Consider the following 23,040-nt stretch of genomic DNA (forward strand, 5'->3'; position numbering starts at 1 on the left):
CCTGTTTGCTCATCCTTCGGCTAACATTCACATTTGCGGTGACTTCAATATCCATAATGTGGAATGGCTGACCCACTCAAATAAAACCGATGACGAGGGGACGTTCTGTCAGGATTTTGCCACTGCCTATGGCTTCACTCAGATTGTTCATGAACCCATCCGTGTGCCCGATACTACCGGTCAGTAATCAAGCCTTCTAGACCTTTTCCTCACAACTTCACCTGAGCTATGTTCATGTTCTGTTCTATCTCCTCTGGGATCCTCCGACCACTCTGTTGTAGCAGTTAAGATAAAAATGAAATGTAATAAGTCTTCAGACGTACCTCTTCACCGTACTGTATATCGATACTCTATGGCTGACTGGGATAGCTTCCGTACATTCATTTCTGATCTACCTCTGTATTCAATGTTTAAAAAGGATGTGTCCTCCATAGTATCAGACCTGACCGAATGGTTAATTGCAGGCATAGACAGATTCATACCATCCAAAAAATTCCAACAAAAAGCTAACAGCCAGCCATGGTTCTCCCATGAATGTGCTGCTGCCATCGCACACAGAAATCACTTTTTCCATAGCTACCAACGTAATAGATGTACTGAGACTAAAGCTGCTTTCAGGAATGCCAGCAACCACTGTAAAAGGGTAATAAAAAATGCAAGAGAGCTATATGCTCAGTCCGTTAAATCCAAAGTAGCTGAGCAGCAGCTTGGTTCCCACCAGTTTTGGCAAATAGCAAACAGGATCCTGAACAGAAGCGTGCGTTCTCTCCCAACTATCATCAATGGACCTGAGGTCATCTCGTCAGCATCAGACAAGGCCAGACTATTTGCCAAGAACTTTGCAGTCAATTCTACTCTATGCTACAAAGGCCATCAAATCCCCGTATTTCCCCCTATAACAGACAACATGCTCTGCAACATACAAATATCTGTGCGTGAGGTCGCCAAGCTAATCAAGAACCTTGATTCCAGTAAGGCAACTGGCCCTGACGGCATTCCAGTTATAGTGCTGAAAAAGCTCCAACCAGAACTTTCCCCCATACTTCCAAAACTGTTTACGCGTTGCCTTAAGGAGAAGTGCTTTCCAACACCCTGGAAAACCTCATCCGTATGCCCTGTATTTAAGAATTCAGGTGAAAAGTCATCTCCCTCTCAGTACAGACCAATAAGTCTCCTGCGTGTCATGAGTAAGTTGTTGGAATCCATATTAAATAGAGAAGTAGTCAACCACCTCAACAGAAACAACCTTCTTAGTGACATGCAATATGGTTTCCGCTCTGCAAGATCTATTTATATCTGATAGGATTAGTGAATCTCTTGACAAAGGCTTCCTCTCTAGGGCAATTGCTCTTGACATATCAAAGGCCTTCGATAAGGTATGGCATAAGGGCCTACTTCACAAGATTTCCAGCTACGGTATTACTGGAAATGTTTTCTCAATCATTTAATCATTTCTCTCCGATAGGTTGATAAGAGTAGTGGTTGATGGGCAGAAATCAGAGGCCCACAGTATTAATGCTGGAGTCCCCCAGGGGTCCATCCTGGGCCCAACTCTCTTCCTGATCTACATCAATGATCTCCCAAAACACATACTTAAATCATTCGTTGACATCTATGCTGATGACACGACCATCTATGGCAACACATCAAAGGCCGTAAATGACAAAGTTCTCTCTAATTCTCTCTCCTCTGATCTTGAGCACATGGTACAATGGGAGAAGAGGTGGCTAGTCACTTTTAATGCATCCAAAACTAAGCTTCTATCTTTACATCATCAATGCTCCGATCCCCATCTGGCATCAATTGAAATGGATGGCTCTCCTTTTGGAGAGGCTCCATGTTTTTGACAAGCTTCTGGGTTTGACCTTTACTCCTGATCTGAAATGGAATACGTACATCAAATCTGTTGCCAGGAACGCTGGGAAAATGGTGGGATCCTTCTACCGCACCAGAAGATATCTCACTACTGATGCAACTCTCTATCTGTATAAAAGCCAAGTACGTGCAAGGATGGAGTACTGCTGCCACATCTGGGCAGGAGCTGCTAAAAACAGCCTATCCTGCCTTGACAGAGTACAAAATAGACTTCGTGGTTTAGTGGGGGATGCCCTTTTCTCTTCCCTGCAACCTCTCTCCCACAGAAGAGACGTTGCGAGCTTGTCTTTGTTTTATCGTTATTTCCATGGCAGGTGCTCGTCTGAACTCCAATCCCTCGTCCCCCCCTCGCCAATCTTCCACCAGAAACACCCATCTGGCTGAAACTACTGTCAATAATTTTCCCCACTCTTTATCTGTGCATAAATCCAAGCGTAGATTCCATGAGCAGAGCTTCTTTCTTAGAACTGCACGCCAGTGGAACTCTCTGCTGCTTGCCTGTTTCCCACCTGACTACAACTTGGACGTCTTCAAGTCCAACATAAACAAACTCCTGACAAACCGCCCCCTTAAGTAAGACACTCTATCAAAACCCCAATACCAATGATTACTACAATACTGTCTCATTGATTACTGTACACGCAATAACCCTTATCCCTGAGTGGCCTTCGGGCCTTGATAAGTGGTGCCCCATGTAAAAAAAAAAAAAAAAAAAATTGAAATGACCGCTTAGAGATTCCGGCATGCCAAGCTTCTTAGGCGATGTGGTAAGACACCCGTTCGCACGCGAACGTATCATGTAAGAAAAATACTACCAAATGCGGTAAAATGGCACAAAATAGTCCGAAGGTCTAGGGGTTCATACCCTGCAAACAGTAAATTTGCGGCGGGTTTAGTTGTCAGTGACCTCGAATACTCCTAAAAAAACAAATTAGATTGGTCGGTGTTTACTGTTTTGTTGTAGCGTAAGGTAACATTTACGTTGTTTTATTTGAAATTCAATATTTTTCAGTTAAGCAAGCAGTGAAGAAGCACCCAAAAATTACCTTGAACTTTTAAATTCTAAAATATTTTTCGTTCCCTAAAAAATATTTTTCGCCTGAAAAAAAGTTATTTAACTCTTCCTGTTTTTTTTTTAACCCCAACTTGCGCGGTTATGCCATCTTTGCAGCTAAGAAGGGGGGGGGGCTGATTTGTTTAAATGTGGTTAATTAAAATTCAAAACAAAACAGAAACATTATTTATTTTATCTTTTATTTTTGGACCTACACCTATAGATTTATTTATTTATTTATTTTTGTGATGATGACGTTGAAACTAATATCTACCAACCGAAACAGCCGATTTCATTTAGTGCGCTAGTTTCTTTTGGGCGAATTGATATTCACTTCCGACGAATGATTTATTCAATATGGCGTCAACTGACGCTGCATTATGGCTTCATAATAAGTTAGGTTCAACTGATGATCTTTGGTCAGGGAAAACTATTTGTTCCCTATTATCTAAAGAGAAACTATTAAGTATTCGAGGATGTTTTTTTACGCTTCAGCCACATGTCAAAGTGAAGGTGATGCTATCATTTCTCCATTTACCGCGCCGCAATGTAGAGGAGGTTTGTTGAGTTATTATTTATTATTGATTAAAACAACAATTCATGTTACTCCGGACCATATGGGCATATTTAAGGATTTTTTTCTTCAAACTATTTCTTCAGTCTGCTGACGTTCACAATTATCAAAAACAAAAAAATCTTGAGTAGTTTCGGCCGATGTAACCTTCGCCCTTCTTCAGGTGTATATTGTAGAACTCTGGAATCTGTACGGAATTTCGAACAGAACCCTTTATTTAATCCATGAGGGTAGCTAAAGAAAAGGTTCCAGAATTCAACAAGATACACTTGAAGAAGGCCGAAATGTGAAAATATCACTCAAGATGAGAACAGTAATCCAAAGAATCAATTTTCATCTAAAAAAAATTCAGAAACCTAATAGAATCATTGGGTTTGTATTACTGTCAGATTCAAAAAAAGTTGTCAAAAAACAAATATATAACAAATAAATGTTATCAAAAGCAAGATAAGTTACTTTTCTACCAAACTGGATATATTTTTTGTGTTTTTATTCAATGTAACATGTTTATTCAGCTCGAAAAACATGCAGTGTTTACCGATGTATTGGAAAATTCAAAATGGCGACCGACTCTCTCTTTAACACGGTAAGTTTGGGAAAAAGTGTTATAAATAATAAACTAGCCAAAATACTATTAAAAAACCACGTAATATATGTCAAGTTATGTCACGGTAACATATATTTAGCGAATTTCTAACAGTATTTTGTCTAGTTTATTATTTATAACACCTTTTCCCAAACTTACCGTGTTAAAGAGAGAGTCGGGCGCCATTTTGAATTTTCCAATACATCGGTAAACACTGTATGCTTTTCGAGCTGAATAAACATGTTACATTGAATAAAAACACGAAAAATATATCCAGTTTTGTAGAAAAGTAACTTATCTTGCCTTTGATAACATTTGTTTTTTGACAACTCTTTCGAATCTATGTGTACAGTAATACAAACCCGCTTTTTAATTCAATTGTAAGGGTGAAGTATAGAATAGATACAAAACACCCTCCTCATGTTAAGAATGGCTTTTTAAATAACGTTATTATTTACGTCCGGGTCACCCTTTGCACTAGTACCCATTAAATAAAACCACTAAAAATCTATCAAGTTAGGAGGTAGAATAACTTCCCTTTGGTAACATTTATTTATTGGTGCTAGTGCAGAGAGTGATCCGCGGTATTTTTTAAATAGTATTTTCAAGTTTAATTAAAGTTTTGTTTTTTTTAATTTAATTTTTTTTTATTCAATTGTAATGTTGAAGTATACAATAGGCACAAAACACCCTCCCCATGTTAAGAATGGCTTTGTAAATAATAACGACATAATTTACGTCCGGATCACTCTCTGCACGAGTACCTATTTATTTATTTGGTACTAGTGCATTTTATTGATCCGTGCTGAAATAACATTATTTAAAAAACCATTCTTAACATGGGAGTGTTTTGTACCTATTCTATACAATTGAATTAAAAAAAAACACAAAAAAACAAAAAAAAACAGGCAAGACTAGTTTAAGTGGTTCGAACCTTTTATCACATATTCCCAAATCACCGGTACGACGTTACTATGCCAATAATATATAAACAATAATATAGGTATTTCAGAAGTTGTTTCTGAAAACAACTTGAAAAAGAAAAAAACTTTTATTTGTATTGCTTTTAATTAAAAAAAAAAGTTTTCGTAGGTTACAATTATGAAACGTTCTATTCATATTTAAATGTTTAATGTTCCGTGTTTTTGTTTTTTTTAATTGTACACAATGAATACCTTTTTTAATGATAAACAATACATAAATAGAAATAATAAATATCAGACTTAAGTTTAAACAATATTTTTTGAATTTTTTTAATTCAAAATTGAATCACGTGATTATCGATACAAATTAATATTAAACCCGTAATCTCTTGCAATTTATTATTTCTCTATTTCAAATTTAAATTTATTAATTATAAAACGTTCGGTACTTATGTATTTTTGTTACCGTGGTAAAAAAAAAAAAAAAAAAGGTGCTTAAGATATCGTGAAACGTTCTGTTTAAAATTAAATAGTTTAGCATTACAAAATGTTGTTTGAAATAAATGAGGGTACTGGTCGCGGTAAGAGTTCCCTGCCGAACACCCTAAAAAAAACAATGACTTCTCCCCACGCATGCGCGAAGGAAGGACATGTTTTAGTTGCCATAGTAACTAAACGATCATGAATTTTTATCGACTTTGTTTTACTGTTTATGAATATTGAAATAAAAGACATTACTACACATTTATTAATATCTTTTTTTTTTTTTTTTTTTACCGTTTATGTGTCACTTTTATCGACTTTTTCTTTTCTGTTTTAATAGCATTTTCTTAAAATGAATATTAAAATAATTTCCCAACTTTTTTCATTTCTATGTGTTTTTAGTTTTGTGTGTTGAATGAAACTTTTATTTTTCATTACAACAATAGTTATCGACCCCGGTTCTTTGGCTGACAAACGACATCTGTCGGCGGTTCTTGAAATTTACTTACCACAAAATGGTGATAGAATAATAAATTTACTTACGTTTAATCAATGTTATTTTCTTTTTTAAGTAGCATTTTCTTTTTAAATGACGACGTTTTTACTGTTTATGAATATTAAAAGAAAAATAATTACTAAACATTTATTAAGAAAATGGGTGCTAGTGCACTTTGCACTTATGATCCGTGCTATATTTTAAATCGTATTTCTAAGCTTAAAGTTTAATGTTTAATTGTAAGGTTAAAGTAGAGAATAGGTACAAAACACCCTCCCCGTGTTAAGAATGGCTTTTTAAATAATAACGTTATTTCAGCACGGATCAAAGCACTAGCAGTATCAGAATTTTGGGGGAATTTTCAGCCGAGTCGCCATTTTGAATAGACACCTATCTTTCTATCAGATTATAACAATATGAAAACGTAATTTAAACCCGTAAATTTTATTTCAATAAAACGAGCAAAGACCAAATTTTAATATCATAAAAGCTTTAATAGAGAAATAAACAATTTTATTTATTTTTCCTTCGATTTCTTCACTTAACATTACACGGATTGTCGAACAATAACATTACTTGAATCTTACGATATTTATTTTAACGGCAAAATATACAACTTACCTGGTTAATGAGTAAGATATGCTTTCTTTTAATCTTCCTGTATGAGAATTTATTCATATTTATGTATTATAATCCATGTATTTTTTAAATGGAAGGATTTTTCCAACACATATCGCGACAACGCGTGTCTTTCAAGAAAGTTGTAAAGACACCGGATGTTAAGATTATCACTTTCTTATCTACGGAAGCCTATAAGTGTAAAAAAACACTAATTAGTAATCTCGATATTGGATTATATTCCTTCAAATTTTCCACTTTTAAAGGTTTTCGGAGGCGCTGAAAACGGAAATAACCATTTATATATACGGCAAACAAAACTAGTAGTTTCGAAGATAAAAAATTTTACAAATGGTCACAAAGTGGGGGGTCACTTTTCTATAATGATGTGACGTCAAATGGGCACCCACTTTATAGCCACATTGCAATGAACAGATTTGGCCGTAATTTTAAAGGAATTTTCGAGGGTGGCTTCATATTGACCTTATATGAATAAAGGGAGATAACATCGTCCTTTTTTTTAATGTTGGCGCCTTTACGCTATCGTACCTGAAAACTGGGATTTTTTATTTTTGGATTTACACGGATTACGAATGACGAAGATATGAAATGTAATTTTTTTTTTTTTTAATATCTTAAAGAAATACCTGAATTTTTTATTTATTATACTATAAATCTGCATTATATGGTATCGTCTTTTTTTTTTTTTATATCGAAAAAAAAGGAAACCAGGAATTAAATATAAAAATATACACTGACCGAAAAATATTGACTGGAAAATTCTAAACAAAAATTAAGCTTCCACGTAAAAAAAAAAAAAAAAAAGTGGTTATCGAAAAAAGAAGGATTTACATTTTGGACTTTACCGGTAAATTTACAGATAAGTGATATTTTTTTGTTGTTTTAAATTTGAGTATTTTATTTATTGATGTTTTATCTTCAATTTGTGATATATAAAACGTGTCGACCAAAATTAATTATTAAAATTCTCATAGACATTTCAAAATGGGGGGGGTGAATTTATAAAACAACGTTTGTCTAAAATATTATATTCAGTTTATCGGAAAGAGCATAAAATTTTACATTCACCCTGAAAAAAACGTAACAATTGAACGAATAGGAAAATTTTGATAGATTTTTAAAGTTTAAAAATTGAAAAATATTCATCTCATAAAAATCAATTGATTTCACTACGTAACAAAATGGCTCCCTGAGCGCACGCACGCACGCACTTTGTAAACACTGTTTTTTAAAAAATGAAAAATAATATTTCTATTTTTTAAACAACTTAAATAGTTTATTTTGGAAGCATATTCTATAAAGAAAATAAATAACCCACTTTAGAAAGAGAAATTACGAGTTTTCTATATTTTATTCGCAGTTTTCTGTTAGGGGTGTCAAAAATTCCCCCAAAATTCTGATACTGCTATCAAAGCACTAGTACCACAAAATGGTGATAGAATAATACATTTAGGGTTTGTATTACTGTACACATAGATTCGAAAAAGTTGTCAAAAAACAAATATATAACAAATGTTATCAAAGGCAAGATAATTTACTTTTCTGCCAAACTGGATATATTTTTTGTGTTTTTATTCAATGTAACATATTTATTCAGCTCGAAAACAGTCTTTACCGATGTATTCGAAAATTCAAGATGGCGTCTCACACCCTCTTTAACACCGTAAGTATGGAAAAAGGTGTTATAAATAAAAAACTATACAAAATACTATAAAAAACCCGCCGAATATATGTCAACCCATGTCACGGTAACATATACTGATTGAGTTTTTAACAGTATTTTATCCGTCAATAAATAATATATTCAAATTTAAAACAAAAAAAAAAAGAACTGTTTTTTAGAAATTTACCTGTAAAGTCCAAAGTTTAAAACCTTTTTTTAAAAAAAAAACACTTTTTTTTTTTTTTTTTTTAATGAAACCTTGGTTGTTGCTTCTTTAATTGAAAAAAAATTAGGGCTTGAATTACATTTTTCGAGGAGTTATAAGCTTGGAAAGATGGGGTGGAATTATTCACTATTTTCATGAAATTTCTGACACACCTAACATACCGGTGATTAGGGGAATTAAAAATACATAAATACCGAACGTTTAATAATTAATAAATTTAAATTTGAAATAGAGAAATAATAAATTGCAAGAGATTACGCGTTTAATATTAATTTGTATCGTTTATAACTACTCAAATGATTTAATAATCACGTGATTCAATTTTGAATAAAAAAATTTAAAAAAATATTGTTTAAACTTTAAAAAAGTCTGATAATTTATTATTTCTATTTATGTATTGTTTATCATTAAAAAAGATATTCATTGTGTACAATTAAAAAAACACGGAACATATAAAACATTTAAATATGAATAGAACGAAAAACTTTTATTTTAATTAAAAGCTAGTAATAAAGATGGGGAGGGAGTGTCAGCGCTTTAACTGGAGTTATCTCCCTTTGGTGTGTTCAACAAATTTCGTAATGGCTGACTTCAACGCGCTCTCATAAAAAACGTGTTTTTCTGCTGTAAAATAAAAACTACTCGATCAAATTAAATGAATTTTTTTTTTTTTCGGAGATCTTCAGTCCAAAACAGATACGTACAATATAACCTTTTTTCGCTATTTTCATTTTTTTAATGTCTTGACTAAACTGCACAAGTACCGTTTTTGACCACGTCTTTTTTCCGTCTATACTGCAAAATACCTAAAAACAACTTTTAAACAAGTTGACTTTTCAACATTAAAAAATAAATGGGAAATAATTAGACAACACTAAAATATTACAAAATTAAAATAGGATTTTTACAGCAAAAACCTTTTTTTTCGTTCTGACAAATGTAAGGTAACTTGTGCTAGTGTTTTTGGGTACAGTCCTTCGAAAAAGTGGGCAAAAATCAAATATAAAATAAATGGTGCTAGGGCAAGACTGTAGTTTAGGTGGAAAAATAATCTTGAACCCTTTATCACATAAAAGGAACTAATTTCCCAAATCACCGGTACGTTACTATGCCGATCTATATATATATATATATATATATATATATATATGTGAAAGTGTCTGTGTGTGTGTGTATGTAACATTTCCCTACGCAATAACTGTCAATTTTTAGTCTACAGACTCGAAATTACAGGTTACTGAGATTTAGGAAAATCGATGTGATCGGTTTTTGGCCAGAAATTTGGCGATTAAGGGTTCAACGATTTGACCTTTGAGAACTTTACCAAACTCCTCCGACAATTTTGGGTCTAGTTGAATTTTTTTTTTTTTTTCTAACTTTGGCCATCCATACGTGCTGGAGGTGCTTATACAGTTTAGTCAAGACATTAAAAAATGAAAATATTGAAAAAGTTATATTGTACGTACTCGTTATAGTCTGAAGTTCTCTGAAAAAAAATTTCACTTAATTTCATCAAGTAGTTTTTATTTTACAGCGAAAAAACAATTTATGATACCGAGCAAAAGTTCGATTTTTAGGAAGAAAAGCTAGTAATAAAGATGGGGAGGGAGTGTCAGCGCTTTAACTGCAGTTATCTCCCTTTGGTGTGTTCAACAAATTTCGTAATGGCTGACTTCAACGCGCTCTCATAAAAACTTCCGAAAAGAACTATGAAAAAAGGGAAATAAAGTGAAAGAGAACGTAATATCCGTAATTGTTTAATTGGGAATTTTTCGATTTAATGAATGAAAACTAGAAAGTTTTTCATGAAACGTGTATATTAGGGACGGCCAAAATTCACCACAGAATTACCCCCCACCCCCATATGTAACACGATGTAACTGTGTTATATAGGTACGAGCAAAATGAATGCCGATGCTCAAAATGTATAAATATTTTGACCCCTTCCTTTACTGAAAAATTCACCAAAAATCAAGAAATTAACCAATTTTAATAAAATTTTCAGTATTTATCAAATAATGATCGCAGAATATAATGAACTAATTATTTTTATTTAAATCTTAGTGGAAATGTATTATTTTGTTTAAACAAAAAATACCTTTACTAAATTTATGGTTTTCAGTAGTAAATAAAAAACGCAAGAATTTATTTATTTTTTTATATAAATAAAGCATCGTAATTTGTAACAATAAAAAAAAATTTTTTCACAGGAACATTATGAAAAAAGTCCTAAAGTCCGTATTAATGAATTCGATATAAATCGAAGAAAAATGAATTTCTCGAACTACGGATATTACCATTGAATTAAGCATTGTTTATTTAATATTTTCACACAAAGTTATAATAGCAAAAATATTTCTACTTTTTTTTTAAATTGCAGATTCTGCATAATTTTTATATGCAAGATTTTAATAATTTCCTTGCTCGCAAGACTTTGAAACTTTCAGCGTAACATAATTTTTATATAATATTGGTCAATAATTTAAAAATTAATTTAAAAAACAGGAACATAGAAAAATAATTAAATTAAAAAATGGTAAAATTTATACAAACATTTACAATAGAAATGTACGGATGCCCGTCTGGGGGGGGGAAGAAACCCAGCACCCCTCCTTCCTTTTAATTAGATGACGTCATTCTCAAACAGCTTTTCGACTGTCTCGTATTTTGGACCTCCGTATATTCCGTATTTCCAAAAGTATGGTTTGTTGTGGTTTTGTGAACGGCAAAAACTTGGTTTTGGATCTAACTCGGTTATTTTTTGTGCAAACAAGGTGTTTGTTTTTTTTTATTATTTAATTCAATATCTTAGGATTTTACTTTACGAATTATCTTTGAAATAGAGCCAGAAAACTAATATTTATCTCTAAAAGAATTTTTACAATGAATTTATTTAACTTCAAAATTTAGCTGAATTGGTTAGCTTGCCATGAAAACATTTTTCATAACTTTTTTTTCACGTGCACAATTATTTTTTTTCTTTGGGAAATTAAGTTTAGTCCTGAAAACCAAAGGTATTTTTTGTTTAAACAAAATAATACGTTTACACAAAGATTTAAATAAAAATAATTAGTTCATTATATTCTGCGATCATTATTTGATAAATACTGAAAATTTCATTAAAATTAGTTAATTTCCTGATTTTTAGTGGATTTTTAAGTAAAGGGAGGGGTCAAAATGTTCATACATTTTGAGCATCAGCATTCACTTTGTGATAAAGCCAAAAGCTGACTTTTAAAGTCAGCACTGATATTAAACACTAATACTATTACACAAAGAAAGGGCTTCTACCATTTAGCCCCTACTATAGGGAAAATAATAATCAAATAACAAAATATAAAGACAGATCCTGGTTAATTCATACTATTGTCCCAAACCGTTTTTCCTTCAATAATTTAAACAAAATGAATAAGATTAGGAAAAAAAAAAAAAAAAAAAAAGCTTGTACATAGGTATTTAAATAACATATTTTTAAAAGTGTATATATATACACATTGTATGACCCCAACCTTCCCATACACACACATTTATAGTTTCCTTCCCATTATGGGTAGGATTTTAACATTGTTTCATTTTCACTTGCGTAGGATCTATGATCGTTTTCTTCTGTTTTCCTTTTAATATCCTGAGGATGTCCCCTGCAAAAGGGACGAAACGTTGATCATTTTATAAATTCATTCGGTTTTCCTTTTTTCAAAACATATATATATATATATATATATATGTTTATAAAATAAAAATTACAATTAAATTTACCAAAATGATCCAAGATGGTAAAACTAAAGTATATCATAAATATTAAAGAATTAATATTTATAAAGTAATCTTAACCAGATGTAAAAGCTCGAGCTCCCACGCAATCCTTCCATAACAGACACTAATATTTCGTCTTCAAGGTATCCTTCTTCCTATCCTCCATCTGATATAGTTACTAATCCAATATACCACTCGAGTAGCCCCTCCATCTACAATCATACAACTAGCAATAATAATGATAATATTTCTCCTAACAGCCATCCTAACACTAACAAACAACAATCATTATCCCCTCCAAAATAGTCCTCGTACAATCATTGTCTCACCCTTTGTTGAACATAATGAACAAAATTCAAACTATTTAACTAATACAAATCGCGCAATGGCAGTATGTGTACCGCAGATTTAACCGACATAAGTCTAGTTCAAACAGAAGAAGCCAGAAGTAACTGTAAGAAAGAAATAGCGACAGCTAAGAGAGAATTTACTGAAAGCACCAAAAAACGCATCGAAGCACAGAAATTAGGAACCCGCGATTTCTGGAAAATCTACAACAGTGTAGTTAATAATGGGCAATCAACAATTCCCCCACTATCCAACAATCATGAGGTTGTTTGCTCTGCAACTGAGAAGGCTAACATGCTTGCCAGTCGGTTTGCCTCCAACTTGACACTGGACCCTGCCAACCACCCCCTTCCTGACTTTCCTTTGCAGACAGACGCCACACTAGACGATCTGAAAATCACCCCTTCTCAGGTACATGCTATCATAAGAAATCTTGACACTGCAAAAGCATGTGGACCTGATCTCATCCTGGCTGTGCTATTAAAAAAGTGCGCCGCCGAAGTAGCTCCAGTTCTCTCCAAACTTTACAACAAATGCCTTAATGAATCTTGCTTTCCTGCTTGCTGGAAAACTGCTTCTGTAGTACCAGTTTTCAAGAATTCTGGTGAAAAAACTGACCCAGTAAATTATCGCCCCATTAGCCTCCTCCCACTTTTTGCCAAAATATTTGAGACCATAATTAACCAAGCTCTAGTCCATCACCTTACGGATGCTAAACTTCTTACTGACCAACAATATGGATTTACGCAAGCTCATTCAACAGCAGACATCGTAACTGTAATCTCGGAACGTATATACCAGTCACTGGACAAAGCGGAGAGGTAACAGCGGTAGCTCTAGATATATCTAAGGCTTTTGACAGGGTATGGCATGAGGGTTTTCTCAAGAAAATCAGATCATATGGTATCACTGAAAGAATACATGACATAATTAAATCCTTCTTAGATAAGAGAAAAATCCAGGTTGTCCTCGACAGTCGTACATCTAAACAATATGATATAAATGCGGAAGTGCCTCAGGAGTTTATCCTTGGACCTCTGTTATTCCTAATATTCACAAGAATAAAAAAGCATTGGAAATGCAAAAGGATATAGGGATGGTATGCCAAAAAGTATACAAACAAGATAGCTATGAATGGCTAGGCACATGGAAATAGAATTGCATCCAAAGTATAGCCCTATAGCTTTTCTCCAATCTTCATTCCGTGCCATCATTACGGTTGTAAAAAGCTATAGGGCTATACTTTGGATGCAATTCTATTTCCATGTGCCTAGCCATTCATAGCTATCTTGTTTGTATACTTTTTGGCATACCATCCCTATATCCTTTTGCATTTCCAATGCTTTTTTATTCTTGTTAATTAGTATTTTTACTTACAGTCTTATTTTTAAACTTACATTCATGATAGTATTGTCTTTTTTAGGAGGCGGCTCATTGCCGCCTCCATTAGTAGCAGGTCGCTTCCTGCTGGGTTTTAGGTCTTTGGGTTTTGGGCCTTAGGAGTTGCCTCTTGGTCCTCCATCTGTTCTATATTACATAGAGTGCTACCACCTCTCTGATAAAGCAGTTAGAGTATTATAAAGTTCTAAAATGTTCATACCTTCACTATTAAATTTTTCTTGGTTCATTCTTTGGCGTTTTGGCAAAGATTTGGCAGTTTTTGATATTTATATTTATAATAGTTTGTGCATGAGGCAGCTTTTTTTCCCTCGGAATCCCTGTTATACCGTGCTTTTGAGTCAGCACGTGAGGCAGCCTTCTTTTTTTCTGGTTCTTTGTTATAAAGAGCACGTGAGGCAGTTTTTTTTCCCCTCGGGATCCCTGTTATACCGTGCTTTTGAGTCAGCACGTGAGGCAGCCTTCTTTGCCTCAGGATTTGCATGATACTTAATTTTTATTATTTCGGCATTTTTCTGATAGTATTCTTTTTGCTCAGATAATACCTTGACTTTGTTTTTTTCATAGTCTATATTTCTCTGAGCTTTTTTACTACGTGCTGACTTTGGCATTTTTTATTAAATGTAAACATATAACACTTATGTGTATCTTACTATAATATCACTTATCTTATAGCAAGACAACTCTCGTAGAATTGAGATACTGCCCCGTCACCAATAGTTAAAGTGTGGAACGGTATATACACCAATAGTGTAGTTGTTATCTTTATATGAAGTCCTAATAAGTGACAGTGTGAGGTTACTTGGTTAATTTATTGTAGTTTATTTTAGAAAACTTGTTTTTATTAGTAGATTGTGTATAGTAGCCACAATATCTAGTTATTTTTGTGGCTAGGGCTTGGATTTTGATTCTTTTTGGTCAGCTTCCAGTGAGTTCTTAGAAGATGACTTTCTTGCAGTTTCTTTTGCGGTTAATTTAACTTATTTCCTTTGGCGTTTGGTGAGTTCTTAGAAGAACTGGTCTGATCTACTTTTCTTAGCGAGCGAAGAGATTCAGCTGCATTTAACAATGGTTGCTATAGTGTATTTTTGCTCATGCGTGAGAATTTCAAGTTTCCTCCTTATTTTTCAATAGTTTGACAGTAGTCCTGTGTCTTTCTGCCAAGAGCGACAGACGTCAGTGTTAGCTGTGATCGTCTAGAGGTTAGGACCCCACGTTGTGGCCGTGCTAACCTAGGTTCGAATCCTGTTCACAGCATTGACATTTTGTACATATTTTACAGTCCAAAATCTGAAGAATTATTTGTTTTTATAACATTGTTTTTTGACGTCGTACTTGCTGATAGGTTACTCTTATAACAATTTTGATCAACTGAGATATAGATTTCGTGGTTTCATTAACGCTGGTGGGTTACTGTTTAAAGAAAAAACCTTAACGTTCACCTCAAATATTCAGCGTCCAAGAAATATAGGCCACTGGCAAACTGGAATGTCTGTGAGCATCCGGTGTATTATTTGGAGCTGTCCCTTTTGAGAGAAGTTCCGTGTTCGAAGTGGTCTGTCTACATTGTGTATATAGTGTTTAAAACTTGTTATTACATGTAATCTTATTTAATTATGGAGTTAGCTAAAAAGCGATGGGTCACTGCACTTCTCCGTGTAAAGAGCAGTCGATGCTTGAACTGTTGTCAGAGACCGTTCGTACACCGAGATACATCGTCTCAAAAGAAAGAAGAAAGCAGAAGAAGAAAGAAGAACAATTGGCCATTTTTGTACCCTTTTTTTTTTTTGCTCTCTTTTGACATTTTAACCGACGTTCTGACACTCGCTGGATTCGTAAGACGCTTCTCTGTAAGAATATGTGCTTTTTGAAACTTATTAGTTGATTTTAGTTGAGATTTGGATAGTTTTGTTTTGTAGGTGTATGTAGGCGTGTACGGGCCATCCCTATATAGAGAGTGATACCGCCTCTGATAAATGACCTTCCTGACAAAATGCTTGTGAGATGGGTATATATGCTGATGACACTACACTCTATAACAGACACGACAGGAAAACAAATGAACACATATCTAAAGAAATGGCAGAAACACTAGAGGATGACCTCTGATTCATAGTGGAATGGGGACAAAAATGGATGGTCACATTCAATGCTGCTTGTTGCAATGTCTCCTTCAATAATTATGAGAAACCTTCTCTACCACCAATAGCAATGGCCAATGACTCTTTATCTGAAAGTACATCTTTTAAACTCCTCTGCCTAACGCTCTCAGGCGGACAATTACATTGAGAACATTGCCAGGACCACTGCGAAGAAGGTAGGTTCTCTCTACCATGCTAGAAAGCTATTAATGCCCGAAAGTATCCTATACCTCTATAAGGCCACAATTCACCCATGTATGGAGCATTGTCATATTTAGGCTGGTGTATCTGCCACTAGTCTCTCGCTCCTAGACAAGGTTCAAAAGAGTCGCCAATCTGATGGGTCCTGAACTGTCATCTTCAGCCTCTGTCCCATCGACGAAATGTTGCTTTCCTCTGCCTGTTCTACAAGTACTTTAACGCTGAATGCACTGACGAATTGCAAGCATTTGTGCCCCCTCGACGTAAATACCCCCGACAAAGTAAAATCCCACCCCTTCACAATAGAGATCCCTAGATGTAAGAGAGCCTTCTACTCCAGTAGTTTCTTCCTCAGAATCGCTAGACTTTGGAATTCTCTTCCGGGTCCCTGCTTCCCCAACTGTACTGACATGCAGAAGTTCAAGTGTAACGTGAACTGACATCTTGCTGCCCAACTCTCTACACAGTACCGCTGATACTTATGTACCTGATAGTAGCCCCCTACAACAAAGTGACAATGTGCCTTGTTTGGGGTGGAAATTCAGTAAAAAGAAAAAATAAATAAATAAAAGGATAGGAGAGACTTGGCTTGGTAGCTGTTTGACAGCATATGTCTGCTTAAGCTGATAACCTAAAACTGGAACCCCCCCCCTCCCTGTCCTTGAAAGAGCAAAGTGGAAAGAGAGATTTTCCCCATGGCCGGCCGAGTAAACAAACATAAATCTTGCTATGAAAATTGAATTGAATTAGAAATCCTGCATCCAAAAACATTTTGTTCTTCAATCCTAGAGAAAACCCAAATTGTTTAACTTTGCTTTGTATGAACTGTATCTGAAATTATTTTATGCAAATAATTATTTGCTTCAGAAAAGTGGCATATCAGCATCATTGTCAGTAGGGTCGTGTGCGTTTTATGCGTTAGAGCGGTAATTTCCAGTGACCAGTGAGTGTCTAGTTTCATTTTGAATAAGTCCATCACTAAATGAAATTAAAAGTGTAACTACTGGAACTTAGGGTTGGTGCGAACCTTTTTGCCTGTGTGCTTTGGAACCATTACACAGAGGGATTACATTTATGGCCTCTGACGCAGGATTGTGCATAGCTTTTCTCAGGTGTATTTTACTGCTGCCATTTTTCTCTATGATGTAACTTAAATATAAATTAATATTATAACTTTTGCATCATTTAAAGGAAGGAGCCTAAAATAAACTTATACTAATTTTTATTTTATTTTTTCAGTGTACGAAAATAATGTAAACATTATTGATGCCTTAAAACAACGTTCCTTTATAGTTGTCATTTTGAAGGCTTAGACATACACGTTTAATCTAGTAAAAATAATGGTCAGATTTTATGAAATTTTTTATATGCATTCACTAGATATCTTCAAACACAAATCAGTACAGAATCAGTGACATCAGCAATTTGTGTTAACTGTACAGTTTCAATAAGTATGGAACAGCACAAGCAACATTTCTTTTCTTCAAACTTAAATTAATAATGGAAGTAACCAAACTTTTGTTTAAAATCCACAACCATACAACCAATATACAAAATTATGATTCTGTGTATTTACATAATTTTGTATGTAAATTAAATTGTGTGTAAATTGGACGAATGGTCAAAACACTAAAACGAAGTAACATTTCTTTTGCTATTGTTTATTGTGTCAATTTTATTAATTACAGGCCCCCTTGTACATTCTTTGGAACGCTAAAATCAAGTTACACCCACTACAAATAAAAATTCTATAATCACAATTTTAGGTTATGGTGGAATTTGCTTTTTTTTAAAAATTGCTAAGAGTCATTTTTTTATTATATTAAAATATTTTTTTAAATTTGTAAACTTATTTAAACTTATATGTTTAAACTTCACATTACAGAATACTAGAATTTAAAACATTTGAATCTCTTTTTTTTTTCTTTTGTAATTCAACTAATCTGTATATTAATACGATAGTGTGTGTGTGTTATTCTGTGTCACGCTTACATCCGGGTCGTTTAATTGTTATGTACTTCCATTATGATAATTATTATAATAATTTTGTCAAGAATTCTTCATAATTTTGGTTTTGATTAAAGCTGATAACACTTAAGTCATCTATTTTTTTTTTTTTTTTTTTTTTTTTTTTTTTTTTATGAATGTTACCAAGAATTCCTCATAAGTTTTGGTTTCAGATTCAGCTAATGGCACTCCCATAATCTATTAAAAAATAATTTTATCAAGAATTCTTAATAAGTCTTGGTTTCGATTTTAGCTGATGGCACCTTAGTAATCTATTTTTTTTTTAATAATTTTATCAAGAATTCTTCATAAGTTTTGGTTTCGATAGCTGAAGGAACTAAAGTTATATATATTCATAAGTTTAGGATTCGGTTTTGATTCAAGCTGATGAACCCAAATTATGACTTTGACATATTTTTTATTTTTGAAATCACAGTTTATAATATATAAAAATCGATAGAACATTAACTCTATAATATATTAGAATTAAAATATCATATTTAAGCATATTTTATGACCGGGCTATGCCAGGTGTCCCTGCTAGCTTGGATAAATACTTTTGCAGTTTTAACAAAAAAGCTACAATAATATCAGAGCATCTCCATATACACTGAATAACAGAATGCCAACATCAATATATTACATATGAGTCCCCTGTGAAATTTCCACAGGTCCAGCTAGTTATATATTATTAATGAGAAAAACGTTTTTTTTAACATAGTAATATTGATTTTTATGTTGATTTTTATTTACAAATTCCTTTTTTATGTCCATTTTTATTTACAACAAATAATGGAAGTAACACCTTAAAACTACATTCCTATGTGGTGATCATTTTGAAAACGTAAACATACACATTTAATAAATCTAGAAAAATGAACTAATGGTCAGACTTTTGTGAAAATTTAAAAACTTATTTGCTTTTAAATGAATTTATATTTAAAAAGCAATTTTCATTAAATATATAAGGGGACTTATTTTTAGTAAGTGCCCCCCCCCCATATTATGTTACAAAAACTAATCACGAATTTATGTTGAGCAAAAATCTAAAATTTTATAAAGCTGAAAAGTTTAAATGATTGATAAAAAATTTATTTGTAAAAACAGGGAATTCTTATTTCATAAGTGAAATAAGAATTCCCTGTTTTTAAAATGTTATATTTTTCATATATTACGAATAAAGCACCAACAGTCCATGTTAAGAAAATCAAAGATAGAATTTACTATTAAAAAGATTTGCCTAAATCAAATAAATTAAATAAAGCTATTCTCATGAAACTTGGCACTCTTATGTAAAATTGTGTGCTCTTTCTGATTATGTAGCATTACAAGCATATGCTGTATTTTCATGGACATCGGCAATATTACATACCTAATGTGCCTCGACAAGAAAATTTTTCATATAGATTTTGGATTTCTGTAAAAGATGGAAATTCCCATAGTCGACCAGAATTTATACATTTTGGGACCAGTCCAATTTTCAGTTTTGTAAATCCTCTCTATCTGGCCCAAAATATATCCCTATTTTCTGAGATGCGACCATAAATCATACTCTACATGAATCCTTGATGTAACTTTCACAGTACCAGGATACCAGGAATCCTGATATGCAACAACTATATATTCACCGGTTGATGGTAATTTTTGTCATTTATTTTCTGTTTTTACTGAAAATTCAATTATGTAAACAAAGAAATAAAACGGTAATTTTTTTACCTTGTTTCCACCTTAACATTTAAAATGATTACTCCTATAGGTTATAGGGTATGCTGAAAATGAATATCGCATTTAAATTTTCTGTAAATTAGTTGTTTTCCGGATATTAAGCAATGTCATTTCTTATGTTATCACTGGTGGCCATCTTGATACGCTCAAGCGCAATCCCAAAAAACTATGCACAAACGCACATACCAAGATGACCACCAGCAATAACGTAAGAAATGACATTGCTTAATATCCGGAAAACTACTTATTTGCAATAAATTTAAATGCGATATTCGTTTTCAACATACCCGAAAATCTTAAAAGATAGTCATTTTAAAGAAAAATGTTAAGGTGGAAACAAGGGAAAAATTTACAAAATGCATCACAATGAAATTCTTTATCGAACCGCCTAATTATTATTATTTATATTTACTAGCGGGGGTACCTGGCATTGCCCGGGTGTTTAGTGATGTGTGTTGGGGGAAGGGGGGGTAAATCAAAATAAAAGAATAAACGAAGTAATAACCCTGTATAAATATTATACAAAAAAACAAAACAATGGTAAAACTTAAAAAATCAGAAAAAAAAACCGAACGTGATGCAAACAAAGTTAAAATTTCTTAAAATCGGAAAAACAAAAATAAAACGCGAACATGATGGAAAAAACCCTCCAAAAATCTGCGAATGTCATGCAAAACGAACAATGTTAAAACTTTTTTAAAAAAATCTGAAAAATAAAAAAAAAAAAAACAGTGAACGCAAAAAATGGCATAAATAACCCTGTTTCAATATAGTATTGTTTGGAAATCAAATTTGCAAAACTTGAAAATAACTTTTTTAAAATTGAAAAACTCTGAATAAAAAATGACTAGGAAGACAAAAGCAGAGAAACAGTTTTCTATTTTTAAGAGAATACTTTCGTCAGCTCAGCACATTGTTAGCATTAGCGAGCTGTTTTTCTGTTAATTTCTATAAAAGAACGTTTTAAAGAAATTTCCACACAATTAATAATTATCAAATATTTACATATTATACATGAAAATAATTCTGAAACTATTATCTATATGAAAATTGATGATATATGCCGATTTATCTGATTAATTTTGAAATATTCTTCAACTTTACTCGGTCGTAACTTTGCTTCCTGTGGTCGTAAAAATCAAACATCAGTAGAGATGGACTTCTTTGTTCATATAACCTGTAAAATTGCAGCTATATCCAACCAAATTAACCCTGCACATTTGTGTCCAAACTTAATGTATGAAATGTAAACATTGAAAAAATAGTTTCCCTTTTTGCTGCCGTCATTTTTTACCGTTTTTTTTTTTTTTTTTTTTTTTCATTTGGAGCATAAAAATATTGAACGCATAAAAGAAAAATAAATTAACATCATTGGAATGCTTATTTTATTCTCTTTCCATCAATGTAATTCTTTTAAAAATTGATCAACAAATAAAAAAGATATGAGTTGTTGAAGCAGGTATGTAATATTGCCGATGTCCATGAAAATACAGCATATGCTTGTAAAGCTAATTACTTTGCCAGCCAGGAAGATCTGCGGCGACTATCCAATTATCATCGATTCAAAAAATATTTTGGCTAAGTTGAAGATTAACCTTTTCAAATCATAAAATTTAAATCCCTAAATTTTGATTAATTTGCTCTATCTTGTATATTGAGCAATTTTATTTAGCTGGGATTGTCTTATATATTACATCTAATAATATTTTGTAAGACTAAAAATCACTGGATTTGCATACCAGTACATATATTTAATTTCATTATTTTGAAGAATATTAAGTTCCCTCTAACTTGGGTTGAGCTTTGATATCCCTCCTAAATATGTTTGACAAAGAATACCTACCATCATCCGCTAAAAACATACTTATTCCCTACACACAGACATGCATACACAAACTTGTACAATCTATTAACAAGTTTCTTATAAATGTTAGATGGAAAGCTTACCACTATGATTTAAATACCAATATGAAAAACAAAACTAAAAAAAACAAATTCACCACCCTAATAAACAGGGAACAGATGAAAATACAAAGAACTGCTACTAAATTTTACGGTCTTAAAACAAATTTACACTCTACATTTAATCTGTACTTTGAGAATTTTGAAAACATGATGATTAACCTGGTCAAAAAAATTAAGTTTAAAAACATAAATACCCACCAATCACTATAACTAGGAAAATAAATAACTTTGCTACTAATGTTAAGAAAAATTCACACGTCTTTATTCCAGCTGATAAGACAAAAACCTATTATAAATTAGAATACAATATTCACGATAAATTTACATATAAGAAATTAAATAAATCCTATAAATCTCCCCCTGCAAATAAAATAGATGAAATCAACATTGAAGTGAAAAACTTAAACTTATGAATATCCATGAATTTACAGAACTTGTAACCCCTGGCGCTGCTAGATTCACCTGGAAGAATCATAAAGCTAACTTCCATGATAGTCCTTCTATTAGACTAATTTGTCCATCTAGTTCAGATATTGGATTAGTAAGTAAGAAAATCCTAGATAGGATCATACCCTCCATTAAGGAAAAAGTAAAGTTCCCACTTTGGCAATTCTGTTCTGTTCTAAAATGTTTTTTAAAACTTAAAGATAGGCAAAAATTAAGCTTCATTACTTTTGATATCAATAATTACTATCACTTTGTCTCCCCGATACTATTAAATAAGGCATTAATATTTGCAAAAAAAAAAAAATGTATCTTCTGAATCAGTTTTATGTGCACAAACAATCATATCATTCAAAGTCAGTAATGAATTCAATGGTACCTTCTATCTCCAAAAGGATATCGAATCTTTCAGCTGATAAAAAGGCTTTTGACTAGGTATACAACAACAATGCTTTAAAGAACACGGGATATACAGGACATATAGAATATAATAAAAAAGCCTTCTAGTGAAAGATTTAAATTCAGTAATTACCCATAAT

General features: G+C 32.7%; 1 protein-coding gene across 5 annotated transcripts in view; it reads left to right on the plus strand.

Moving 5' to 3' along the window:
• The window catches only part of LOC145283789 (negative elongation factor A-like), a 259,059-nt gene that overhangs the window by 46,290 nt on the left and 189,729 nt on the right, over positions 1–23,040 (plus strand). Inside the window, exon 1 of one of the 5 annotated variants that reach the window (XM_080132860.1) lies at positions 3,241–3,487. The exons of 3 other annotated variants lie outside the window; for them this stretch is intronic. In XM_080132860.1, the coding sequence (XP_079988986.1) occupies positions 3,287–3,487 (201 nt within the window). In that variant the 5' untranslated portion in view covers positions 3,241–3,286. Of the gene's footprint in view, positions 1–3,240; positions 3,488–23,040 lie in introns of those variants that run through there. One more of the 5 variants, XM_080132861.1, reaches the window with a different exon arrangement.

This window comes from Euprymna scolopes, chromosome 8 (genome assembly GCF_053919585.1).
Source record: "Euprymna scolopes isolate OS-2025 chromosome 8, ASM5391958v1, whole genome shotgun sequence".
Lineage (NCBI taxonomy): Eukaryota > Metazoa > Mollusca > Cephalopoda > Sepiida > Sepiolidae > Euprymna > Euprymna scolopes.